The sequence below is a fragment of the Coffea arabica genome, chromosome 6c (genome assembly GCF_036785885.1).
Source record: "Coffea arabica cultivar ET-39 chromosome 6c, Coffea Arabica ET-39 HiFi, whole genome shotgun sequence".
Taxonomy (NCBI): Eukaryota; Viridiplantae; Streptophyta; class Magnoliopsida; order Gentianales; family Rubiaceae; genus Coffea; species Coffea arabica.
Window position 1 is genome coordinate 63,672,840 of NC_092320.1, and position 16,465 is coordinate 63,689,304.

Sequence of the window (16,465 nt, forward strand, 5' to 3'; positions counted from 1 at the left end):
CATTTTGCATATGTCCAAATTTGCAACAAAAGTGACACATGATAGAAGTATTTTGCACATAGGTGGATTTAATGCAACTAATTTTCTTACTTCTTATCATAGCAAATTTATTTGTGCCTTGAAAAGATTTGCTTTCTTTTGTTTGAGAAAACTTTTGTTTTTCATTTTGGAGAAACTCGTTCAAGTCATTAATTCTTTTCTTTAACACATTTTGTTCCTCCAACATTTTTTCATAAAACTTTGTTTTCTCTTCTAACTTCCTTTTTAAATTATTTTTGCAATCAAAAACACTTTTTTGATTTTTTAAATCATCATTTTCCATTCTCAAACATTTGTTTTCTTGAAACAGTTTGGAGTTTTCTTCCAACAAATCATTTATTTTTGTTTTCAAATCTTTATTTTTAGCATAAGATTTTCTCAAACTTTTATGCATTTTAATCATAATAATTTTCACATCATCATCTTCATTATCTTCATCACAAGAAGAGTGATAAGAACTTACCTCATCTTCTCCAACGGCCATTAGTGCCATTTGGGCCAACTCTTCTTTTTCTCTTTTTGAATTGCATTCATCCCATGTAATTTTGCAATCTCCTCTTGAACATCTCTTGTTGAAGATCTTCTTGAAACTTTTGATGTGAGGAGTTATATCATTGTCCACTTCCATGATTTCATTACCCATGAAGGATGGGTTATCCCCCACTTGAGATGCTTTAAAAGCTATGCCTCTCTTATACATTCTTGCATTTTCTTCCTCTTGCACTTTGAATTCCAGCTTTAATTCATAAGAGGTTAGGGTATCCACAAGAGATTCAATGGACATAGAATTTAAATCCTTTGCCTCTTTTATAGCATTTATTTTGTTTTCCCATTCTTTTGGCAAGGCATTCAAAATCTTTCTATTTTTCTCACCCAAAGAATATTCTTTTCCAAGCAATTTAATATCTTCAATAATGTCACAAAATCTACTACACATCTTATCAACATTTTCAAGAGGATGCATTTTAAAAAATTCATATTGAGAAACAAGTAAAGATTTCTTTTGTTCTTTAATATCTTGATTACCTTCATGAAATACACACAATTTATCCCAAATATCTTTAGCTGATTTACAACCTTTAATCCTACTAGATTCATTTACATCTAATGCATTGTACAATATACACATGGCCTTGACATTCAAAGAAAGGTATCTCTTGTCTTTTTCATTCAATTCTTGTCTAGTCTTTAATCTACTCAAATTGGTGATAGAGTCAACTATTCTAGCTTCATAAGGACCATCTTCTACCACATACCATAATTCAATGTAAACAGATTGTAAGAAAATCATCATTCTTTGTTTCCACATGCTAAAATGAGAACCATTAAACATAGGTGGTCTATCAATAGATTGTCCTTCTAAAAAAGAAACTTTTATGGTTGCCATGATCTTTACTCTAAGCGGTTAAGCTTGATCAAAAGAGACCAAGCTCTGATACCAATTGTAAGTTCCCGGTGCAACCCAATGAGTACAAACAATTTCACAATAATGCACAAAGATATATCAAATTTAAGCACAATAAAGAAAACTTAATTAAAGAGAAAAGATAAGAAATGCAAACCAAATATCAATCCAATAGCCTCTTCAATTGATGGCGATGCTAACCAAGATGTACAAGTGAAGGTTCACTCCTTCCTCACCCCAAACACTCTTTGGTTGAGCCAAGGAGTTTTACAACAATTCTAGTTAACCCTCAACAACCTACACTTGAAAGATCACTCACCCAATTAAGAACTATTTTATACAAATGAGGCAACCTTCACCAAGGTTTTACCACTTCAAGTGATAGGTTCACCTTCACCAAGGTTTTACTCCTCCTAGAGAATAACCTTCACTTGAGCAACCTCACAACCCAACTTTCCCAACCCCTTATACAACCAACAAAGAATCTTTCTACTCAAAAATCTCACTTGTAAGCTTGTATTTTGTGTTGGCAAAAGTCTCTAGTCTTCTTGTGCTTTGGGGTTTTTATAGAAGGTGAGAAATGGCTCCAAAAGGCTCTCCAACGGTCAAATATTAAATGCTGTCAAAACTAGCCGTTGGCCTGTCGGACGTCCGAACCACCTGTCGGACGTCCGAACCCTGCGTCCGAACGTAGGCAGAGAGTCATCAAATCTTTGCGAAATTTCTCGGACGTCCGATGCGATCGATGTGCGTCCGAGGCGTGCGTCCGATCCTTCCGGACGTCCGATGCTTCCTCACGAGCGTCCGACAGAGTTTCCTTCTTGATGTTCTTCATCCTTTCGGACGTCCGATAGCGTCCGACATGAGTGCCCTGTTTTTGCTTCTTCTTTTATGCCACAAGAATCTGTTCTAACAAATTACTCACATAAAAACATTAGCCCAAATCTACATTTTGGTTTGTTAATCATCAAAACCAAGGATTGATCGACCAAGGTCAACACGTTCAATAAAAATAAAGAAATTGGAATTCACTTGGATAGTAGTCGTGAAACACTTGCTCGCTTTTTAAACAGTAAAACTTTGTAACTTTTATACTTGAAATTGTCATGCGAGTGGAAAATACAAGGAAAACATATTTCGAGCAATCATGATTGCATTTCTCAAGGGTACAAGTTCGGCCAAGTCCTTACTTATATACCTCGGAACAAGAAGACTCAAGTACTATTCATATCAACTCGACCCAAGTCGCAAGTGTAATTTTATAGTCCTCGAGCGTAAATTTGGGCAGCATGCCCTTTGTGTTTACCTAATTTTCCAGCCATTTAGACTTCATTATTTTTCCTCAGCCAATCCCAAAGTCATATATCATAAATGCAAGTCAATAGCCGTTCCATAGGCTCATAACGTCATAAGAATAAGAACCAAAGTAGTAACAAGTGCGGAAATACAATCTAGCACAAGACAGATTTGACGTGTGGATGCGGTAATAACATATCCGAGGCTACGCTTATCGGATTGAGGCGCAACTTATGCCGTTTTGAAGCTAAGACACAAGGCTACAATGTTCATGAAGGTCACTTAGTCCAGTTCCTAATGTAACTTCGTCAAATCCTCAAATTACAGAACCAAAATCCAATTTGTCGGCTATTTAACCGCATTACACTGTAATGATCATATCTCAGAGTACAAAAGTCCGATTCAGGTGTTCTTAGAGGTATTTGAAAGCTAAGTCAGAATGGTACAACTTTTATGTTTTGGCAAAAAACTAAATCAGTACGGATCCTAGTAAAAAAATGTGATAAACTGGACAAACTGATCACACAGACTGCTGGGGAAAAACTTAAAACAGTAAGGGCATTTTGGACTTTTTATGACCTACGTTGCTCCGATTGAGCTGAAATTTTGTAGGCACCTATACAATACCATTCTCTACAACTTTCATTCTTTGACCTAAGGCTAATTCGGCCTCTATGATAGGGCTACAAAACCGGACAGAATGATGGGGAAAATTTTCCAGATTCTGGAATTTTTAGTATTTAATGCAATCTTCCTTAATTTCTCACTTCAATCACTACCAAAACCCCTTCTATAAACTTAATTTCAACACATATACATCATACATCAAATTGGGCAGAAATTCCTCAAGCCCTAGTTCATCATATAAAAAGGGGAAAACTTCCAAAACATGATAACATCCATGATTCCACCACAAAATCAAGTTACTAAGCTTAATTTAACAAGATTGAAAGTAAAATTTAGAGAGATCATCTTTCTTACCTTGACTAGAGTTCACTATGTGTAGCCCAAGCTTTCTCTTTCCAAAATCTCACCACAAATCACTAACTAATCACTCAAAGGCAAGTTTAATCGGTTTGTTTTGTTTGATTTCTCACTTAGTAGTTGGATTCAAGAAGAAATGGAGTGTTTTCCCTTGGTGTTTTTCTCTCTTGCTCCTCTCGGCCAGCAGCAGCAAAATGAAGAGGAAAATGCTGAATTTTGGTGTTAAATGGAAAGACTAAGTCTTGGTCAAGAAGCCTTAAGGTGGCGACAAGTGTCGCCACCACCACCTTTCTTTTTTTTTCTCTTTCTTTCTTGCTATTTTCTAGCCTCAATTTCGGTCAAACCAGCTGCAACTTAAGAAGATATTTTATGCAAAAGTCAATAAGCTTGTTGGTAAGAAAAATGGTGGTCAAGTGGTGCGTTCAATCAGTAGTGCACGGTACACGTCGGTTCGCACCGTTTTTCTTAAAACCACATGTACTAGGGTTTTTACTTCCTATTTACTAACCTTATATTATTGCTCCTAATCACATATTATTTCTCACTTAAAAGTCACTTTTAATCACCAAATTGATCCTTGGTCAGTACCGAAAATTCATCCGGCGAAAAATCGCGAAAACCCTAATTTGCCCCAATCTGGAAAACGAAGAGTGAAACCCTACTTTCTAGGCTCATTTGCACTTATTATGGAATAATTGGATAACAGGGCTTTAATAAATAATAATTTCCAAATAAAAGGAAATTTTTAAGAAAACGTGAGGAATTTTCCAATTCCAGTGATTAAAATTAGGGTTTCAATTAAAATGTGAGAGATTTAAGAAAACCGGTTAGTCACAAGTAAACTAGGGTTTTTGACTAAAATATTAGGGTTTCTAGTCTTTTAAAACAAAATAAGGTTTTAAATCAAATCCGAAGAAATATACTTTAATATTTTCTTCACAAACAACCTCCTAATATTCGGGATGTTACATCTGGTATTGATCATAATTTACAAGAACATTCTGTAGTCTTAGTAAGAAGGGGAAGGGTTTAGAATTTACCCCATATGAGACACATTGTTCGAGAAACCCTAAATGCTGTCAGACTAAAGGATCGTCAACAAGGGCGTTCTAGTGCGTTATAGATTCTTATCCAAAACTTGTATCATTTGATGATGCCATTTGAATCGATAGAAACATGTGAAGTGTATGGCTAACCCAATAACAAAAGTTTCGTAAGGGGATTAGAGCAGGCTACCATGAGACAAAAAATCTTCTTTCTAAAGAGATTCGATTTTCAAGTTTTATTTTCAACACAGTACTCCTTGTCCAAAAATATCAACTCATACTTGTAGAACAACCATGTAGCACTTTCGGTAGAGTAATCAAAATGTATCCCTTCAATTGCATATAATATTTTCATTATCACATTTGGTTTTCTTAAATTACATTGATCAGCTTTGTGTAAAACATTAATCCAGGATAATCTTACTGTAAAAAGTTACTATAATTAAATTTAACTTAAAACATTATTAAAGCAAGTTAATTAAAAGATCAAACATCCAACTCTGATTGTAATTATTTTGTACGAGGACCAAAATTAAAAAAAAAAAACTGATTGTATATTTTTTGTACAAGGACCAATAATTTTTGTCCTTAGCACATTATGAGACAAAAAATTTTAGAGTAGAGGTGCTGTCAAATCGAGTTGAACTCGGGTAACTTCATACTTGAAATTGAACTAGAATGATATGAATGCTACTCGAAATTGAGTTCGAGCTTGAACTCCTCAAACTCGACTAGAGCAAGTTGCAGAAATACTCGAATTTGACTTAATAAGATTCAAAAATAATGCCAACCCTGTGTTAATCATTTCGCATATATATTTAAATTATTTAATCCAATATTTGATAGAACTTGTCAGCCCTCAAATACTTTATTTTTATGCTTGAAATTGGCTTCATAATACTTTCAATAGCTTGAGCTTAGCCAAAGTTAATTCGAGTTGAATTGTTGACCAAGCAGTTCGCAGACTCGAATCGAGCTCTTTAGTCCAGCGTTACAACTCGATGAAGAGTGACCATCCATGTCACTCATCCAGGGAATGCCACGTAATTTCCCAACATTGACATCAGCATTCCCGCCTATTTTCTTTTTCCCGCCGAAATTATTTTTTTAATAATAGCTTCCACGTTCGACAAAAACCACCAGCCACTTCCTCAGTTTCTCTCCAAGTACCAACAGAAGAGAAAAGAGCCCTAATTAAAGCATTTCTGCGTCTTCTTCTTCACTCTGTTGTCAGTGTGTGTTGTGCGTGTTTTTCTTCGTGTTTTGTGAACAATTGAGGTCATAGAAATGGCCCCTCAAAAGTTGACAGAATACGAGAGACGGAGACTCGAAAACATCAAGCGCAACGATCAAATGCTTGCTGCTCTGAAGATCCACTCTAAACTCTCCCAACTCTCTGAATCCACCAAGCGCCCGAGGTTTCTCTCTTTCTTTTTCTTGGTTGGTAACATACAAATTGTATGTGTAATTTTATGTTCAGGGATATGATATTTTGTGATTGGAGATGTGTAAATTTTTGTATTTAAAGTTGATTATTAGCCCTGTTGGAAAGTGGAATCCTTTGTGAATTGTGTCTACTTTGTTTTCGTGTGTGAGTATCTCCAATTTTTTTCTTTTTAATTTCATATTTTTTTTATTTTGGGTATTTTGCTGGCTTTTATAATTTCTTCAGTGCTGTTATATATCATAATTTTTTTCCCTGGCGGGGAAGATGGGGAGGGAGAGGAGTCTAGGGGGGAATGGTGACAGTGAGAATCGTATGACACTTGATAAAGGCCCTTATCATAGTTGTTTTGTTTTTTGTCTGTGTGTTTGAAAGAGAGAGAAAGGGGGGGGGGGGGGGGGGGGGGGGGGAGGAGGGGGCATTTTAGAAGTTGTAAAGTTGCAAGTTCTTATGTCTGAATATGTTAATGATTTTTCTTCTTTGATGAGATGTTTTGAATTAATGTACTACTAATCTTGTTATGTATTCTCTCTTTGTTTGCAATTTCAGAGCTCAAACTAAGTCTTACAAAGTGAGCCCTGAGAAGAAACACAGAACAGAAACTCCAATAGTCCTTCGCAGGTCTCTCAGGACTCGAGGAGTGGCACCAGATTCCTCGACTGCTGGTGGCCTTAAAGATGATTTCGATGAGAGCCAAAGTTCTATATCTAGGAAAAACCCCAATTCAGATTCGGAATCCCCATTAACAAAAAGAGCTTATGAAAGAGGGCCTATCAGGATGAGAGATGCTTATAGAACAGATGCATCTGATAGAAAACTCATTGAGGCAATACTGGATTGCTCGAGAAAATCCAGATTGAGTGAGAGTAATAATGAACTGGATGATACAATTAAGGGAATGGAAGGAAATGAGCGCTTGGGTAGTTTGAAAATAGGAAGAAAGGTATGGGGTTCCATTGACGTCGATGCAATGAAATTGGAACCGGATAATATTGCACGTGTGGTGCCAGGGAGAATACTGAATTTAAGGTTTTTACCAACTACAGACGCTAGAATAGTTGTTGTGGGCAACAAGTTTGGTGATGTTGGCTTTTGGAATGTTGATGCTGACGCTGAGGATGGGGATGGGATTTATCTGTATCATCCTCATCCAGCGCCAATCTCGGGGATGGTGTGTAATCCATTTTCTTTATCAAAGGTACAGATACACTTATTTTGCATGAATGGTAATTTTGTAATTTCAATATTTTACAGTTTATCCTTTTCACATGAACTATACTGGTGCCACTGCCTGACTTCAATGGTATTTCTGACCTGATATAGTCTAAAACCTATCTGCACAACCAACTTTATCTTAATGTTGGAACCACAGAAAAAGGGAAAAAAAAAAAGCACAAAGGAGAAAATTTTTGTTTTAAGGATATAGCTGCTGTCATTTTAAGTTTCATCCTAATAAGACATTTTGGCATCTGTGTTCTTAATCAGGAAGTAGTATACTTTCATGCATGTACTCCTATTAAAAATAGTTGGCATGTATGTACATTTTGATAGAATTTGCCTCTGCTTGGTACTATGTTCCTGTAAGTGCTAGCTTATGATGATTGTGGTCATTTGATCTTTCAAGTGCATTGCTTTCTGACAACAGCCCTATGTATTTCAATGCAGATGTTCACTTCTTGCTATAATGGTTTTATAAGGTTGATGGATATGGAGAGAGAGTTATTTGAATTGGTGTATGCTGGTGATCATGCTGTATTTTCTCTTTCTCAAAGTCCAAATGATATGAACTCCTTGTACTTTGGTGAGGGTAATGGACAACTTAGGGTATGGGATGCAAGAACGGGAAAATCTTCATCCTCATGGGGTTTGCACCAAAAAAGGATCAACACAATAGACTTTAAGCCACAGAACACAAACATCATGACAACAAGTTCAACAGACGGTACTGCCTGCATTTGGGATTTGAGAAAAGTTGGTGTTAACGGGTCAACAGCTTTGAAGAGTATTAGGCATGAAAGAGCTGTGCACTCAGCTTATTTTTCACCTTCTGGAAGGTTCCTTGCTACTACAAGGTGTGTTGTAGTTGATTTTAATAAGAAAAAAGTTTATGGATTTAATGCACATTGAAAAAATGTTATAATGCTTAGTTATGAAGAGATGTCTTTGGGGCTTAAGGCATTATAAGCTTAAGGCATTATAAGCATGGCAAGAACTCTCCAACTTTTAGTGTATGTTGATTGGCGGTTTGTGGGGTTCATCCATGCATCTATGTCTCTCTTAATTGTCTTTGAAAGTCATTCATTGAGTTCTCCTCGTATTGAATAAAATCACCTATTACTTTCTGGTATATTTTCCTGTTTGAGTTAATCGCCGATGACTTTCTGGTATACTTTCTGGAATTAATCTTGTCTTGGTATTCTTTCCAAATGTACAAGCTTGGCATTTCAGACTTAGTGTTCCATACATTCAATCTCTTCGCTCAGAAACATTGGCTTTTTTCTTAAGATAGATTGTCTGCTGTAAAATTTGTCTGGTTTGAGATGCACAGTAATTCTTGAACCTCAGTTTCTGACTTGGAAACATGCTTGATATTTCTGTTTGTCCGTGCAGTGCTGATGATATGGTTGGCTTATTTAGTGGAGATACCTATCAAAACATGACAATGGTATACCATAACAACCAGACAGGCAGGTGGATTTCCTCCTTCAGGTAAAATTGTCCGTTTAAGAACAATGCTGTTGTTTGTTTTGCTGGCTTTTGAACTAATAAGTTGTTTCCTTGAATTGGAAGAAGTAGTCTATGAATCAAAGTGGCTGTATTCTTGATTAATAATGCCTCAAATAGATTGCTTACCATATGGATTTATCTTTCAAATTTATTCTCCTGTGTCTAGATAAATTCTGTTTCTTGTAGCTGTCTCTAGGAAGAAAACTGTACATTTCTCATTTTGTTAGGTTTGTTCAATAGACATACTCACAGCCTCTGTCCCAGTTTCATTGCACACTGCCCCCCCCCCCCACCAAAAGTATTTACAGGGAATGCATGTGATATGTTTTAGTTTCTCTTTGTTGAATTATTTGGATATATATGTGCGCATTTTAAGTTGCCAACCTTTATTTTGGCTGTCTCAGTTAGAAATATATTTGTAACTTAAATTGGTTTTTCAGTCTTTGACATGCTTTGATGGTCTTATGGATCTTGTGGATAGCCATTATGCATTGCCATATCATAGGATATTATTTTTACTTATTGTGCGCAAAATGGTGTTGATACTTAAGTTTCCATTCTTGATAACAATGATACCCTAACTACGAGTCTCTTTTGTTTGTTATTTCCACTTCGCAAAACAGGGGAATATGGGGGTGGGATGATTCTTATGTTTTCGTGGGGAACATGAGAAGAGGAGTTGACATAATCTCCACCACGGGAAAAGATGTTACTGCAACTTTACAAAGTGAACACATGTCTGCAATTCCATGTCGATTTGATGCTCATCCATTTGAGGTTGGGACGCTGGCTAGTGCTACAAGCGGGGGTCAGGTTTATATATGGAGGCCATCTTGATGAATGAATCCTTGTTTTGCTAGTTTGTGCTGGAGATGGTTTTCACTTGCCAAGTTTATCTGTTGTACATGTATCCTCGTTAGGTAACTTCCTGTGCATCTTTTGCTGAAAAAGCTTTTAGTGGTGGTGCAATGATCTTAACATTTCTTGGAATGTAAAGCCATTTCGACTCTTAATGCTGGAATTAGCAGTTTGCATTTTGGGTCCTTTTGGAGTTCTCACATGTAATAGTAAAGCATTCAGTATTTTATCCTTTGGTTGGCCTTGCCATTCAACTGATAGTGTTCAATCAACCATCATGCTGGCATTCGAACATGTCGTCACGCTACCACTCCACATTCAGTTTCAGTTGTTGGATTTGCTCCGCCCTGTTTTATAACATTGATGGTGCAGTTTGCAGGGTGAATCTAAGGTGGTCTTGACTTTAGGACCATACACCATCAGCAAAAGAGATGTCTTGAAGCATAAGCACTAATTAACTTGAAACTTTTATTTGCAAGGTCCGGGCAAGGTGACATGAGTGACAATCTTTGGATTCATTCAGAAGTGGAAGCAGATATTATTGTCATTATCATTTTACGCTCAAGACTCATGCTTTAGTGTTTTGAATAGCCTTTGCTCCCGTAATATGGGGAAAATCCAAACCCCAGGCATTAGCTGAAAGCAGTTGCTCGGACAGAAATGTCCTCTTTACAATATATTCAGTTGAAATAGTTTAGACTGAAGACATCCTCTGTATGTTATTGCTTCATCTTTTGCTTCCAAAGAAGCAACTCTGAAGGGATTGAATGTTCACTACGTGAAAGTACGGCTTGTGCCATCAATTTACCAAGCCACGCATGATAGAACAAGCCCCTTGAACCAAGCCCGGTAAATACCCAATATTTACAAGCATGATTTCGACCTGTGACATTATCTACGCAACCCAGAATTGGCAACGATCCATGAGGGGTGAGTGGTGGCATTGCCCTTAGTCCTGCAACTGCTTCTCTGACTGTCCAGTTGCTTATAGCAGGATATATAACAGATCCCTTTAATAGAAGTTCTTCTAAGGCTTCAGAAGCTTCTACAGTTGGGACATTCCTTGAGTAATTTGCAGACCTCCATTCCCATGTTGAGCCCAAATACAGATCTCGAGGACCCTGTACAGCAATCCAGGCATCTGAGAGGATTGAGGGACTATGCTGCGGATATTCTTCTCTGATAAAAGAGAAATACATGTACTTTCAGAGATATTATCGATTAAAGAGACGTGAAACACAATGCTTGGTTGATGTTTAAGGCAGTATATCTGAAACCGGCCAAGAGTGTGATATTATGATGCAAAGTTTTTTGTATCCATATAGGCTGGGTGATACGGGGGAAGGGAGTGTAAGTGAGAGATCCCGGATTCGAGACCTCCTACTGACGCTTTAAAAAAAAAAACCTTCATCCAAATCTTAACATTAAAGAGAGAACAAAGAGAAGTTAGTTCACCAATTTACTCGCATCTTTATAAAAAATTAACAAGTTATGCTTTTCTACTAATTGTAGAAATGTTTCGTTTAACTACTCATCTAGACAAATTTTTTGATACACTGGAGGAAATCAAAAGAAAATGGGAAAAAAACATATAATTGCATGATTAAGCTTGGTGCTGCAATAATTCAAAGAGTCGTAAACAGTATATATAATGTGGCGTGTCACAAACTTTTGTTGAAGCAAAGAGCATTCCACATTTGGCTCCTAAATTTTACTTGTATAGGATGCACTAGTTACTCAGGTTTTCTCCCAATATCACAAGATAAGTGATTTTCTGCAACCATAATTATTGGATATTCACAATATTAAATTTGCAATGTTGAACCGACTGGTCTCTGAAAGTTTTATCAGTTGCTTAGAATAATAAACTAGGTGAATATGAGTTATTTGAGCCTCAAAGGTACCTGAAATTATCAGAAAGCTGCATGTGTGTAACAACACCTCTACATGACTCTGGCAGAAAAGCTGCTCTGGCACCAAGACAAATGACCACAGCATTATACTCCCCTGAAAAGAATATGTTTATCAAATTTCTCATCTAATCATGCTTAGTTCTCTACAAGCAGTTGACTTATTCTGTCGAACCCAGAATAGCTCAGCTGCTTCTCACATATCAATGAGGAATAAGCTCTCAGTGACAGCATATACTTGAAGAGCCAAAGACTCTTGTCCAAGGTACTGAATCCCTCATGGAGATTAATGCTAGATATGTGCATCTTAGTCACAAGGAATTCAAGTGAAGGACTTTGTAATGCCAGTATCCAGCATTCACAAAACTTGTGCAATGTAACTGATATTAGTTACAATTGATTGATAACATCTTTCATGCATTTGTAGGACTCAATTAGCAGGAGATTATTAGGAAGGAATGCATCATATGCTAACAGTCATTATGATAGTCAAAGAGCAAGAGTTGTGGAATGAACAACAAATGTAGTGATCTAAACAATGGTTATGAAACCAATGCAAGGAAACTTCATCAGAAACAAGGTGGAAAGAAGGGAAGATAAGGAAGGGAGAAAGGAGGATTAGATATATCTCTTTAAAAGAAAATGTTTGCAAAGCTGGTGCAGGGATCATATAGGCTTTAACCACCAGGAAAAAAGGGAGTTAATGTAATCTTATGGTATGCATAAGCTTAAAATGCCATTCTTCAGAATTTCAGCATACCTCTCTTTTTAAGGCAACAATTAATAGAAAAAAAGATCCACAACTTCTTACCTGCAAATTCAAGGAGACTGCCAACAGATGTCTTGTAGAAATTCAGTTCTCTAGGCGCAACACCAAGATTCAACATTTCTGCGACTGAATTTTGACAAGCTAAGTAAAGTGCCTGTTGAAGTATTCAAAATAAGTAGTTCTTAACAAGTGCAGGGAGAGATCCCAATTATACAGATTACAACCACTCGAACTCTTTTCCAGACCTCAAGATAGTACTGAGAGTGAACATTTAAAGCTTCAGGCATATGAAAGGCCACATTGAGTGGCACAGACAAACCAGGCACAAGGTTTTCTGCAGCATGCTTGTCCATTGACTCTATTCTGCAACTGGCAAGGCAGTTCTCAACATTCTACAATAGAGGGCAATAAAAGTATATATTATTACATGTAGTACCTGAGATACAAAATACAACATATAATCTTGAAAACTTACATGGTCCATTATGTTTATGTTCTTTAAACTGACAGCTGGTCTCAGGATCCCTCTGATGTAAAACTTCAATAGTTAAGAATTTCTTGCTTCAATATAAGTATTTGCATTCAGATAAAAAAAAAAAAAAACCAAAATTCCCTCCAGAAAAAAACATAGAACAAAAGTAAAACATCATAGATAATTATTAATATCTGAGGTCACATTAAATTTTGGCTCCTACATTAAGCTCAAAAGAGAGACATAGAAACCAAATTCAGGATACAAATCACCAAGAAGCAGTATCCTTCAGCTCAAAAAGCAAAATTTCGTCATACAACAGCTATTAATTGGTTATATAAATCTAGAGAATTGCTGTTTCAAGAGGGTTAGCAATAATGTGTTTAAGCTTGTAGTCCAATTTGTTACAGTTAATACGATACTAAAGACACCCTATCAAGTTAAAAAGAAAGGAATACTAGTATTACCATGAACTCCTAACTCTATCCAGTATTTGAATGGATATGTTGATGGATGGCTAATTGAATAAAGTACCTAAGCAATCAGGTAGTTATCAAGCCAACAGCAATCCCTCTGGGTCCAATTACAGAATCCTTCAACAGTTTGAAATTAAGCCTATTGATCAACTAGTTTCTGGATGGTGAATGGAATCAATGGAGCACACTAAGCAACACGTCACTACACCCCTGTGAATATTGTGATAGCAGCATAATAAAATTTGTCTTCTTATATCGTAGTAGTTAAAAAAGGTTACAGAACTGCAGATGAGACACATCCCAGAATTTCATATGATATAAGAGAAAGGACCAACCGTCTCCTGATAATAGAAAAATTCATACTGTGAACAGCTTCTTGTCTTCCTGTGTTCAGCACCTTGGACTGTTTAGCACGCTCTGCAATGCGTATGAGCTTTAAACTCTCATTCCAGCACTCCTCAGCTCGCCAGAGAAGCTTAACTGACAAAGTGTACCAGCCCAAAAAAAGATGTCAGTCTTCAGAATTTAATCTTTTGAATCATCAATAAAATGAACAGGACGGGGGAATTTAATATAAGATGACTCAAAAGAAAACCAAGTCAAAACAAACCTTTAGGAGAATACGGGTGGAGAAGTCCACCAGCCACTCCTGATGCACCCCCACCGATACCAACTTCATCATATATGTCAACTAACAAAGGCAAATCCCTGGAGCCGTGCTGCAAAATAAGATATTACAGCAACAGATAAAAGCAATTCAAAGTAGATTAAAACGGGAAGCAAGAAATGTCACGAACATTTATATTCATCCTTCGGATAATATGCATCCTTTCATCTTTCACTCACAATCACCAGGCAGCACCAAATTATAAAACAAATGCACAATGAACCACTAGTAGACTTGACTACATACACATGAACAAAGACGATACCTGCAACAAATGCCAAGCAACAGAAAGCCCAGCAAAGCCAGCACCAAGAACGGCACACCTGTAACTTTAGCAGTGAGAAGTAGAGCGCAAAAGGAAAAAAAGTGAATCTTTAATAGTCTTACGTTTCCCCCACTTGCTGACCTGAGAGGCTGCTGAGGGAGCGAGGAAGAAAAGCGAAGGAAAGTGGAAGACGAAGAAGAAGAAGGACAAGAAAGGAAGATTGGTGGAAGGGGTTTTCTGATGCTCCATAGAAATGAACTAGCGAGCGTTGGCGCTGATGATGATGATGGAGATGCTACAAATTGACAAGAAAACATGGATTGGCAGTGCTTCTGGGTTCAAAATTATTATGCTTTTCCTTCCTTTTTTTTTTTTTTTCCCCCTCTTCTTTGGCTAAATTTGGGAGTTTTAGGATAGAAAAGAGAAGAAGGGAAAACTAAAGTTATATGAGAATAAAAAGAGAAGAGTTTTAAGAATTAATGGAATGATTTTGGATATGATTATTAAATATTTGTTCAAGATAATTTTAAGAATAAAATAAGTATTTTAAAAAATTTTCATAAGTTTTCTCCAACTTTCTCTGCATTTCTTTTCAATTTAGGAGCAAAAATTTTACCTACTATTCATTCTCTTGAATCTTTCTATTTCTTTCCTACTAAAAACTAACAAATAAAGGAAAATTAACTTTCTCTTCTTTTCCTTTATTTTCTGTCCAAATCCTCCGCTCCCAAACGAAACCTATCATTGCAAAGGAAAGTTGGGATTAAAACTTTTTATAGATTGGGCAGCCACTTTTTGGAGCTTTTGTTAAAATATATCTATATATATATAGGGGATAATTGCAGAAACCTCCCCTGAGATTTCTGATATTTGCACTGACCTCCCCTCTAGGTTTAGAAATTGCATTCACCTCCCCTGAACAGTAACAATTTGTTGCAGAAACTTCCCTGACAGCTTGATGTCCCATTAAAAAATTATTTGTAGAAGTGAAATAAAACATTTCTTCCAATTTTGCCCTCATCTTGCTTGACAATTATTATTTGCTTGACAATTGCTTAACTAATTATCTAATTAGTTAATAGTTAAGTTAATTAACTATTAACTAATTATCTAATTAACTATTAACTAATTAACTAATTATCTAATTAATTAATTAACTAATTAACTAATTTCTATTTATCTAATTTACTAATTAACTAATTATCTAATTAACTAAAGCTGTTGTCTGTCTGAAACTAACAAACTATTTGCATGTTAAACTATATGCAGTACGCATTACCTATTTAAAGTATCGGCTCTTTATGGGTATTTTATTTTCAAACATTTAATTTATGATAAAAACATCTATGTTTGTAAGTAAAATTTCAAAAGTGTTATAGTAATATTCTTACAAAAAGGGTGGGGCATGGGGTCATAAATTAAATATTTAAAAGTAAGAATATTGATATTTTTTGTAACACTTTTTGAATTTTACTTACAAATATTGATATTTTAATCATAAATTAAATATTTGAAAGTAAAATACCCATAAAGAGCTGATACTTTAAATAGGTAATGCGTACTGCATATAGTTTAACATACAAATAGTTTGTTAATCAGTTAGTTAGTTAATTAGTTAAGCAGTTAATTAGTTAATTAGTTTAACATGCAAATAGTTTGTTAGTTTCAGACAAACAACAGTTTTAGTTAATTAGATAATTAGTAAATTAGATAAATAGAAATTAGTTAATTAATTAATTAGTTAAGGAGTTAATTAGTTAATTAGTTTAACATGCAAATAGTTTATTAGTTTCGGATAGACAACAGCTTTAGTTAATTAGATAATTAGACAAGTAGTTAATTAGATAAACAAAAATTAGTTAATTAGTTAATTAATTAATTAGATAATTAGTTAGTTAATTAGATAAGCAGTTAATTAGTTAATTAGTTTAACATGCAAATAGTTTGTTAGTTTCGGACAGACAATAGCTTTAGTTAATTAGATAATTATTTAATTAGTTAATTAGATAAATAGAAATTAGTTAATTAGTTAATTAATTAATTAGTTAATTAGTTAATTAGTTAATAGTTAATTAGTTTAACTATGCAGAAATAGTTTGATTAGTTA

At 35.5% G+C, this 16,465-nt stretch overlaps 2 protein-coding genes across 3 annotated transcripts; one reads left to right on the forward strand and one right to left on the reverse strand.

The window, feature by feature from the left end:
- Positions 1-5,879: 5,879 nt before the first annotated feature.
- Positions 5,880-10,093, forward strand: LOC113692101 (uncharacterized). Its single transcript, XM_027210456.2, has 5 exons — positions 5,880-6,188; positions 6,764-7,412; positions 7,880-8,286; positions 8,825-8,923; positions 9,565-10,093. The coding sequence occupies exons 1-5, from the start codon at positions 6,058-6,060 to the stop codon at positions 9,776-9,778; spliced, it is 1,500 nt and encodes a 499-aa protein (XP_027066257.1). The 5' UTR covers positions 5,880-6,057; the 3' UTR covers positions 9,779-10,093.
- A 220-nt stretch (positions 10,094-10,313) lies between these two features.
- Positions 10,314-14,814, reverse strand: LOC113692102 (uncharacterized). 2 transcript variants are annotated; one of them, XM_027210457.2, is made up of 9 exons: positions 14,500-14,814; positions 14,359-14,416; positions 14,037-14,145; positions 13,762-13,906; positions 12,954-13,005; positions 12,724-12,870; positions 12,521-12,632; positions 11,704-11,806; positions 10,314-10,978 (listed from the first exon to the last, which is right to left on the reverse strand). In XM_027210457.2, the coding sequence occupies exons 1-9, from the start codon at positions 14,673-14,675 to the stop codon at positions 10,519-10,521; spliced, it is 1,362 nt and encodes a 453-aa protein (XP_027066258.2). In that variant the 5' UTR covers positions 14,676-14,814; the 3' UTR covers positions 10,314-10,518. The 2 variants fall into 2 exon arrangements, with proteins under 2 accessions (XP_027066258.2, XP_027066259.2); XM_027210458.2 differs by having other exon boundaries at positions 14,037-14,134; positions 14,481-14,775.
- Between the last annotated feature and the right edge of the window lie 1,651 nt (positions 14,815-16,465).